Raw genomic sequence first — 10,955 nt, 5'->3', positions numbered from 1 at the left:
AAGATGAGTGTTCCACCGCCGTTTTTTTTTCGTAGCAATGAAACAACTGCTACATTAGACGCATGTGGCCTGTGTCGTAGCATGCCCATCCCGTAGTATGCCTCTCATCAGATGGGCGAGAAGAGACACAATACTTTCCATTTAGGTGCCGGGTCAACACGAGAACACCAGAAATAATAATAATAGTGCTTATTTATACAGCTCGCATAGGACTGAAAAGTCCCTTTACTCCAGCAGTAGGCTACTACTATTATTGTCAAATTCTCAAATTATATTGATAAAATTCCATACCTCGGCTGGGATTCAACCCACGCCCTCCTGTTTACCAGGCGAGCGCCTTGACCACTACACCACCGAGGTAGAGAAAGTAACCCGTTGAAATATTTGCAATCGAAAAACTATGTTTGGACATATCTTTACAACTTGGTATGGTCTGCTAACCAGGTCTTTCAACAGATCGTTTCTTATGTACTCAATATTTGCGCAAGTTTTGGAGTGCACGGATATAGCCCAGTGGTAACGCGCTTGCTTGCCATGCAGAAGGTCCCGGGTTCGAATCCAACCAACAACAAATAATTTTACTCCTTTTTCGATTGCAAATATTTCAACGAGTTACCCTCTGGTGTTCCGAATTTCAAGTTTCATTTTTACAAAATAAAAACGGCCGCAAAACGCTTTTTTTTTAAAAAGTTAAAAATTAAGGTTAAATATTTATAAAACTAATCCAGTGTTTCTTTCGTTCTGTCCATCCCTCCCCCAGGCATAAGAAAAAGAAACACCGGCGCAAAGTGCACAAAAAGTCCATCTTCGAGATCTATGAACCCAGCGAACTCAAACGAGGACACTTTACGGATTTGGATAATGAGATACGAAATGCCGACATACCTGAGCGGATGCAACTGCGCGAGGTCCCGGTAAGTGAGGAGGCGTGGGTTCGATACCTGCTCTCAACCTAGTTTTAGCTCAAGGAACTTGAAGAAAAAAAGGAAAAAAAAAAAAATATCAACATCGACCTTTTAAAAAAGGTCAAAGAAGAGATTTCGTTTGAGTTTTCCTCCTAGATTTTTTTTTTTTTTTTTTTTTTTTTTGGGAGGGGGAAAAAATTAAAAATTTTCTCGCCTTAGGCGTTCTCTACCACCTAACCCTTAGAGCTCTATTATTATGTGGTCAAATTCTCAAATAAATGAGGATAAAATTCCATACCTCGGCTGGGATGGAACCCACGCCCTCCTGATTACCAGGCGAGCGTCTTGACCACTACGCCACCGAGGCACCGAGGCAGCTAAAACCATGTTTGTACTACAGGCTAAAATATGAGTATTCTGAAGATTTGTCCACCGCCTGTAGGTTGGACATCACTGAATTCCTGACTCATGGTCATCCTCAGACAAGTCCATATACACATGTGCGATATCCATATCAATCTGTGTATGTTCTTATCTAGGTATATAATTACCTATGTACATAGATATACCTTGCACGCGGGAGACCCGGGTTCGATTCCCGGCGGGGTCAAGAAATTTGTATCATGCAAATGATTGATTCCGTGACTGGATGTTGCGGGGCCCACTCAGCCTCGTGAGGAAAATGAGTAGCTATGACATATAAATGCGCATAGCGACCGGTGCCAGCATGGTAGGTAAACATTGGATTTTGGGAATATTGAGATATTGGGAAAATCCTACAATGCTGCAGTGAGCACCAAAGTTGTGATATAATAACACAAAGAAACTGCATTTACAAATAATCATTTACTTGTGTTCTCTTAGGTTACATCAGTACCAGAGGGCAGTGATGAGTTGGATGAGGAAGCCAAGTGGATCTACAATCAGGTCTACGCCAAACCCAGCGTGTCTACTCAGGTAGGTCATTGAACTGTAGACCTCCTAAACCTTTGTTACTAATTTTTCCGAAGTCAAAGTCTACTTTTCCTGGACTATCCCTCCACCCATTGGCTGAGACCTCAGTCTGTGTGTGTTGTTGTAGCGGCTTTAGCCCAATGGTGAGAACAAAGAAAAGATATTATTATTAATTAGATTCATATTAGACACCCACCCGGTGTAAATAATAATCCCCAACTAAGAACCCTAGTCAACTATAAAATAAGGTAAGCCATTAAGAAAAGATATCTTTTTATCTGCCATACACCGGGGTGATGTTCTCTAGCTCGTTTAATGGGCTCGTCCTGAACCGCAGTCAAACATTGTGAGGACTTGTGCTTGTTCTTTTCAAGCAGAGAGAACCCTTTGAAGAACTGCCAGCTAGCTAGGCTGGTTAGGGTTAGCTGTTTTCCCTGTTTATAGTCCCACAGCCAGACGCTAGTCTACTCTCTGTTTAACGTCCCCTAGCTAGACAAAGTGGCAAGATTCTCCTAAAAGAGCTCTTCCACCTAACTCGATGTTCTCTATGTCTCACAATGCCGTCTGTTTTTCAGGACTGCGAGGGAGGAGTCGATCCCCGCACCAAATCCAAGAAGGGCACCCAGACCATCGGCAAAATCAAGAAGGCACTCGATTTCATGCGAAATCAACAGCTAGAAGTCCCCTTCATTGCGTTCTATCGTAAGGAATACGTCCTGCCCGAGCTAACAATCAGTGATCTGTGGAAAGTGTACAAGTATGATGCCAAGGTAAGCACTGGGACTCTCATTCTGAAGGTCCTGGGTTCGATTTCATGCGAAATCAACAGCTAGAAGTCCCCTTCATTGCGTTCTATCGTAAGGAATACGTCCTGCCGGAGCTAACAATCAGTGATCTGTGGAAAGTGTACAAGTACGATGCCAAGGTAAGCACTGGGACTCTCATTCTGAAGGTCCTGGGTTCGATTTCATGCGAAATCAACAGCTAGAAGTCCCCTTCATTGCGTTCTATCGTAAGGAATACGTCCTGCCAGAGCTAACAATCAGTGATCTGTGGAAAGTGTACAAGTACGATGCCAAGGTCAGAATTTGTACAGGAGTCTCTTAGTAATGCTGTGATATCCACAAAAATTGTGAAGAAGCTCTCAGCTTCATCACAAATAAATCATAATTTAGATTAGATTATTTTAGATTATTTTTTAGATTAGATTTATTATTTTCTTTTTTACTTTCTATTACCTACTAAACTATAGTGAAGCTATGTATACTAGTAATGAGAAAGTATCTGGAATCGGTCCAATTTTTTTTAAACTTTTGATATCTTTCCTCTCTCGCCAGTGGTGCCAGCTCAAGTCGCGCAAAGGCTCCCTGCAGAAGTTGTACGAGAACATGCGCGACTACCAGAACGAAATCCTCACCAAAGATCTGGACGCGCCCATTCCGGACGATGTACGCCTGATTAGGGACGAAGATATCGAATGGATCAAGAAGATACAAACCCCGGAAGAGGTGAAGGATATGCAGCATCACTTCTTCCTCTACTATGCACACGAGGTGAGCAAGGGTTAATATTAACATGAGGTGAGCAAGGGTTAATAGCGAGAATAGAAACTTTAAAATCAAGACAAGAGCCCGTTCTCCCTTTATTCCCAATATAAGGTTTAAGTCACCCATCCATTTATTGGCCTTGCTCGGCGTAGCTTAACATAGGTAACGCTAAAACCGGTCTTAAATGATCGACTGAAGTGTTATCTAAAACTTTCTCGCTTTGAGTTCATAGGTCGCCGCGACAAATTTCAAGATCAGAACTCATTTGTGTGAGAAAATGTGAAAAAAAAAATCTCCCAAAAACCAGTTTTTTTGGATTTTTGGGTCGCGCGATAGAGTCCGCCTCCTACTACAAGGACACGTTCTCGTCCAACATGCGCTCCATGCTGGGCCGCGCGCACCGGCAGGATATCGACATGCGGCGCGACAACCATGGCGTGACCCCCCGGCCGTCGAAAGACACGCTGGATTCTATCTACGGGAAGAAGAGACGGAAACCCGGCGACGATGTCGCTCTTATGAAAAAGCCAACTGTGAGAACGAATAAGACCAAGGTAGTCAAACCCGTGCAGACCAAACGGAAAGTTGAAACCCCTCGGGACAGTTACAACCGAAAAGACGTCGAAGACAAAGCCAAGCAGCTTAATGTGCCCAAAGTACTTGTGGATGACAAACCCAAACCGGCAATCCAGGTTAAAGTGCCGAAAATTGCTCAGAAACCAGCCAAGAAGCCTGTGAAACCAACACATGTACCTCTCAAGCCAGCTAATAGTCCTAAACCAACCAGCGTTCCTGCTAAGGCAGCCAACATTCCTGCTAAATCAACCAGTATTCCTGCTAAACCAACCAACAATTCTGCCAAACCAGCAAATATAATTTCCAAGCTAGTCACCATTCCGTCAAAATCCGTCAATCCTAAGCCAACAAAACCAGCAGTTGCCAAAGGCCAACGTCGCTCCAAAGCGCCCCCTGAAGCCAACATTGATCCCGCAGAAGAAATTCACCGTCTGACTGAATGGAAAAAACGGGTGACCTTTGTGGAGTCGATGGATATTAAGCGACTCATCTATTTCTGTTTTAAGACGACCAATAACTTGAGCGATCGGGACTTGCTGTTGCACCGCTACTTGGAAGTCAACGTGTGAAATGCGTTGCTGTTATGTGGTGAAAAACTGTCGAATTTTCAAGAAATTTGAAAATAAAACTTTGAAATGGATTTTGTCCTTTCTTTCATCTTTTCTAAGGTAACTATCCAAATTAGTAGGAGAAAAAAAATACAATAATATTTAAAAAAAATCTGACATTTAGTTTATTTTATTTATTATTATTTTGTTGTCTTCGTCTCCGTCTTCTTCTTAAATCGATCTGGGCTCAAAACTATGTACCTACCTATGTAAATTCATTAATTATTTTGGACTATAATTTTTCCCCCCTGTTTGTTTCAGATTCAAAATTTCGACCTGCAAAGAATCAACAAAATATTTCGCAGTCGAAAGAAATGATTTTTATCAAAGATCATAAACCAAAGATTAGAGTCTGAAATATCTGGTTGCTGAAGATACCATTTGTAAAGATTAAAGAGAGATTTTGAAGGCAAGAGTCGTATTTGAAGGCTCGCAGGCGTGTTTTTGTCCCCTAAATGTTATTTTTATTTTCTTTTTTGCCTTTTTAGGGGTCGGCGTTTTTTGTCAGCCTCTCAATCAGCCCTAGCTAGGGTGATTGCTTTGGGCTGACATTTGGTTTTGGCTCCGAAAAATTTACGAGTGGATGCCCTTCGCACTCCACCTTAGCTATAAGGGAAATTTCTGGCAGGGTATCCTCCCTATGTTTAAAGTCCCCCAGCCAGACTGAAGGTAGAAACACAGTATAAGCTCATAGGGAGTCAGAAAGATGTAGTTCAAAGTTTTCCCATAATATTGTAGATGATTTCGTTCATGATAGCCACACTGCCCTCACGTCACGTGAGATTACGTGACGTGATAGTAGTGTGTTTCTACCTTAATTTTGACACATCTTTGATTTTATAAAATGTCCTTCTTGTTTCAGATCCCAGCAATGCAAGAGTTCGTACGTAAGAAGGAGAGAGAGCGGAGACTTAGTATGCCCAAGGAGAAGAAGAAGAAGACCAAGACCATCACCAACGATGATGGGGAAGAGGAAGAGGTGAGTTCCAAGAGGTCCTGGGTTCGATTCCCGGCGGGGAAGTTTTTTCTCACTCAAGTCTTGATTCCACAATCTTTTCACCTTTTCTTCGGTCTTGCTCGCCCTTTTCCCTTTGAAAAGTTTAGGCATTTTCCCAGCTTCGGGGATCGAACCCAAGTACTTTTATTGAAAGGAAAACATGGTAACCCTTAATAACAGGTTCCTCTTCTTAAAAACCAGTGTTCACATTTACCTCTGGGAGTGGAAATAGGAAATTGACAACCTTTCTAAGTGGGACACTTTTGTAACTGGGAAACCTGGATAAGTGGGAAAAAATTGCCGGTCCCTTGGATTCCCATTTATACAGGTTGGACTGTATTATACCAGGTGGAAAGGATCTCAGCTTTGCAACTAATAATTTGTAAACACCAACAAATATTCCAAATACATTTCTTTTTTCTCCCTCAGGACGAGTTCAGTAAATATTATGTATGTAGGTAACAAATATTCCAACCTATAAATTTTCATGATGGATATATTCTTCTTCCCCGTCAGGTGGAGGTGACAGATGATGAAGAGGGAGAAAGTCAAGAGAAGGAGCCAGAGGAGGAACCCCAACATGAAACCGTGAAGCCCGCCAATAGATGTGGCCCTTATTCCCTCTGTAGGAAAGCCAATATCAGTAAGTAAACTATATGAAACCCGCCAATAGATGTGGCCCTTATTCCCTCTGTAGAAAAGCCAATATCAGTAAGTAAACTATATGAAACCCACCACCATTTTCGTGATCCTGGTAAAAAGACCTTTAATTTGATATATAGGTCGACCAGGTTTGGATAAGTCCTTCTATGGGGACAGACTAAAAAGAAATGGAATACGGAAAGAGAGCTTCTGGACAAAATTTGCACCACCATTTTCGTGATCCTGGTAAAAAGACCTTTAATTTGATATATAGGTCGACCAGGTTTGGATAAGTCTTTCTATGGGGACAGACTGACTGACTGACAGGGAGACAGACACCGAAGGGAATACAATAGTCCGTCCCTTATACCTTTTTATTACTATTGTAATAGTAAAGGGAGGACGGACTAAAAACCTATTTGTACCTGATTAGTACTTCAGTAAAAAAAATCCTTTTGGTACTATTCCGTACCTATGTACTAGTGACTAGTGACGGATACCTCAGTGAAAAGGATTTTGGTACTATTCCGTACCTATGTACTAGTGACGGATACCTCAGTGAAAAGGATTTTGGTACTATTTTCGTACCTCTTTATCTCTGATTAGTATCTCAGTGTAAAAGTGTACTGGAAACGTACTATTTTGTACCTATCTATTACTTACTAACATCTCAGTGAATAAGTGTTCCAAATGACTTTTCAGTGTAAAACTGTCGTTAACTAAACGTACTAGTCTCCACCGAACTATTCGTAGTGCTTTTTCTCGTGTACTTTTTCGTATCGGTTAGAAAAACACACCCGTATTTATGAACAAAAATTCTCGGTCTCAGCTCAGTCTTGAACAAATTTTGGCCAATCAGATGTTTGATGCTTGAGCACTTGCTGAGAGCGAGCATTTTGTTCATAAGTTTAAAATTCGTAGTGCTTTTTCTCTCGTATTTTTTCGTATCGGTTTGAAAAGTAGAGTGTAAAAGTGTTCAGCCTTTTTTCTCTCGCTCATTTTTCATTTTGAAACTCTCATTCGTCCGATATAATCCGAACCTGATCTCGAAATAAACCGATGTCGTCCGACGTAAGCCGAGAGGGTTTGAAAGGCGAAATAATCTGGAATAAGAGGAACCGACACGAATGGGACTCTATCCATTGGTCCCACTTTTACGAGAAATTCTGCAACACTTCCTCCTCTTCTACCTCTCCAGAAAGGACCTGTGGGAGTGAAAGTGACAGTGAGTATGCCACGGGCGAGGATCAGTTGGAGGACGAAAGTAGCGAACGGGCTGTTCCGAATAAGAGGTACGCTTAAAAAAAAAAGAGAGAGAGAGAGAGAGAGAGAGAGAGAGAGAGAGAACTGTCACTGCTAGGGTCTTATCGCCCCGAAATAGAAGAGAGAAGGAAGACAGGATAGGAGAAAGCCAGCCGGTTCAAGAACGAACATTATCCGTTGAGGATAAAATCCGCCCCGGCCGGGAATCGAACCCGCGGCCTAGCGCTTACAAGGCAGACGCGCTACTAAGGTCACTAGGCTGGCAAAAGGTACGCTTTAGTTTTCAAATACTTGATTGAAAACTAGGTAACTTTGTGAAGTTCCATTCTAACTGTTGAGTTGCATTGAAACGAATACTAGTTAATTTTTTGTGTAGTATACAACAAGCCAATACTTTTTAGTTTGTTGGAAACATTCGTTGCTTGGGAGTTGTAGGTACAAGTATTTAAACTGATGAGTTAAACGAGGTAAGATCGTTGTGGGATATTATGTTCATCCTTGTTTTGATAGATAGTTTTATCCTAGTTCATAAAGCATTCCTTCTAACATCCCCTGGATTCTCATTCATTTCAGCCCCATCACCATCCTTAGTGACGTCAGTCTTCCTCCAATAGAACAAAGTTCCACCTCTCTCATTACTGGCGACAGCGATCTGCCCGCCAATAGATGTGGCCCTTATTCCCTCTGTAGAAAAGCCAATATCAGTAAGTAAACTATATGAAACCCGCCAATAGATGTGGCCCCTATTCCCTCTGCAGGAGAGGCCCTCAGATAATTATCAGCGACATGACTTGGATCAAAAACCCGTTGGACCTCTGGAACTAGCCAAGAAATACATTCTATAATCTATTCTATTTTATTGTGTTTTCAGTCGGATTTGCCAAGAGGTTCGGTCTGACTCCAGAGCAGTTTGGTGAACATCTACGGGATAATTATCAGCGACATGACTTGGATCAAGAACCGGTTGGACCTCTGGAACTAGCCAAGGAATACATTTCCGCGTAAGTTGACAATCTAGTCTGGAAGAAGTAAAAATAATTTTGGACCTCTGGAACTAGCCAAGGAATACATATCCGCGTAAGTTGACAATCTAGTCTGGAAGAAGTAAAAATAATTTTGGACCTCTGGAACTAGCCAAGGAATACATATCCGCGTAAGTTGACAATCTAGTCTGGAAGAAGTAAAAATAATTTTGGACCTTTGGAACTAGCCAAGGAATACATATCCGCGTAAGTTGACAATCTAGTCTGGAAGAAGTAAAAATAATTTTGGACCTCTGGAACTAGCCAAGGAATACATATCCGCGTAAGTTGACAATCTAGTCTGGAAGAAGTAAAAATAATTTTGGACCTCTGGAACTAGCCAAGGAATACATATCCGCGTAAGTTGACAATCTAGTCTGGAAGAAGTAAAAATAATTTTGGACCTCTGGAACTAGCCAAGGAATACATATCCGCGTAAGTTGACAATCTAGTCTGGAAGAAGTAAAAATAATTTTGGACCTCTGGAACTAGCCAAGGAATACATATCCGCGTAAGTTGACAATCTAGTCTGGAAGAAGTAAAAATAATTTTGGACCTCTGGAACTAGCCAAGGAATACATATCCGCGTAAGTTGACAATCTAGTCTGGAAGAAGTAAAAATAATTTTGGACCTCTGGAACTAGCCAAGGAATACATATCCGCGTAAGTTGACAATCTAGTCTGGAAGAAGTAAAAATAATTTTGGACCTCTGGAACTAGCCAAGGAATACATATCCGCGTAAGTTGACAATCTAGTCTGGAAGAAGTAAAAATAATTTTGGACCTCTGGAACTAGCCAAGGAATACATATCCGCGTAAGTTGACAATCTAGTCTGGAAGAAGTAAAAATAATTTTGGACCTCTGGAACTAGCCAAGGAATACATATCCGCGTAAGTTGACAATCTAGTCTGGAAGAAGTAAAAATAATTTTGGACCTCTGGAACTAGCCAAGGAATACATATCCGCGTAAGTTGACAATCTAGTCTGGAAGAAGTAAAAATAATTTTGGACCTCTGGAACTAGCCAAGGAATACATATCCGCGTAAGTTGACAATCTAGTCTGGAAGAAGTAAAAATAATTTTGGACCTCTGGAACTAGCCAAGGAATACATATCCGCGTAAGTTGACAATCTAGTCTGGAAGAAGTAAAAATAATTTTGGACCTCTGGAACTAGCCAAGGAATACATATCCGCGTAAGTTGACAATCTAGTCTGGAAGAAGTAAAAATAATTTTGGACCTCTGGAACTAGCCAAGGAATACATATCCGCGTAAGTTGACAATCTAGTCTGGAAGAAGTAAAAATAATTTTGGACCTCTGGAACTAGCCAAGGAATACATATCCGCGTAAGTTGACAATCTAGTCTGGAAGAAGTAAAAATAATTTTGGACCTCTGGAACTAGCCAAGGAATACATATCCGCGTAAGTTGACAATCTAGTCTGGAAGAAGTAAAAATAATTTTGGACCTCTGGAACTAGCCAAGGAATACATATCCGCGTAAGTTGACAATCTAGTCTGGAAGAAGTAAAAATAATTTTGGACCTCTGGAACTAGCCAAGGAATACATATCCGCGTAAGTTGACAATCTAGTCTGGAAGAAGTAAAAATAATTTTGGACCTCTGGAACTAGCCAAGGAATACATATCCGCGTAAGTTGACAATCTAGTCTGGAAGAAGTAAAAATAATTTTGGACCTCTGGAACTAGCCAAGGAATACATATCCGCGTAAGTTGACAATCTAGTCTGGAAGAAGTAAAAATAATTTTGGACCTCTGGAACTAGCCAAGGAATACATATCCGCGTAAGTTGACAATCTAGTCTGGAAGAAGTAAAAATAATTTTGGACCTCTGGAACTAGCCAAGGAATACATATCCGCGTAAGTTGACAATCTAGTCTGGAAGAAGTAAAAATAATTTTGGACCTCTGGAACTAGCCAAGGAATACATATCCGCGTAAGTTGACAATCTACATAAGGTTGGTCTGGGGGAAAAAAAAAAAAAAAAAAAAAAAAAAAAAAAAAAAAAACGCAGAGTACCTTGTTTCTTGTCACACTAGAGTTTGACGGGACAAATGAACAAAAAATAGGCCGGATCCTGCGGAAACATTCATGAAATGGGCTTGGCACTCAATGTGTTAAAATAAAACAAAAATCAAAATATTTAACCCCCGTTGATCTCTTGTCCCTAGGATGAAATATCTAAACGACAAGCCGGTACGGGATCTAGTGACAGACCAATACCTCAAGCTTCACATTGCAGAGCAAGATAAGCTCATCAAGATATCCGTATGTGAAGACCTGAAGGGGTTAACGTCCACTCTGTACTTGGATGAAGTTAAACAGCTGTATTATCGGGTAAGATTTTTTTTTCTTCTTACTTTTTATTAAACTTTGAAAACGGGATACCATGTCAAGTACTAATTAATACTAAAATAAGAAG

The 10,955-nt window shown here is 41.0% G+C and overlaps 1 protein-coding gene across 1 annotated transcript in view; it reads left to right on the top strand.

The window, feature by feature from the left end:
- The window catches only part of LOC103510308 (transcription elongation factor SPT6), a gene marked incomplete in the record, with an annotated part of 37,147 nt that overhangs the window by 5,572 nt on the left and 20,620 nt on the right, over positions 1-10,955 (top strand). The window contains 7 exon segments of the mRNA XM_026824388.1: positions 761-914; positions 1,770-1,862; positions 2,435-2,629; positions 3,197-3,412; positions 5,453-5,569; positions 6,104-6,230; positions 8,364-8,493. Coding sequence (XP_026680189.1) covers positions 761-914; positions 1,770-1,862; positions 2,435-2,629; positions 3,197-3,412; positions 5,453-5,569; positions 6,104-6,230; positions 8,364-8,493 — 1,032 coding nt within the window.

The sequence above is a fragment of the Diaphorina citri genome, unplaced genomic scaffold (genome assembly GCF_000475195.1).
Source record: "Diaphorina citri unplaced genomic scaffold, Diaci psyllid genome assembly version 1.1 scaffold581, whole genome shotgun sequence".
NCBI classification, from domain to species: domain Eukaryota; kingdom Metazoa; phylum Arthropoda; class Insecta; order Hemiptera; family Psyllidae; genus Diaphorina; species Diaphorina citri.
This window is presented reverse-complemented; position numbering and strand designations above follow the sequence as displayed.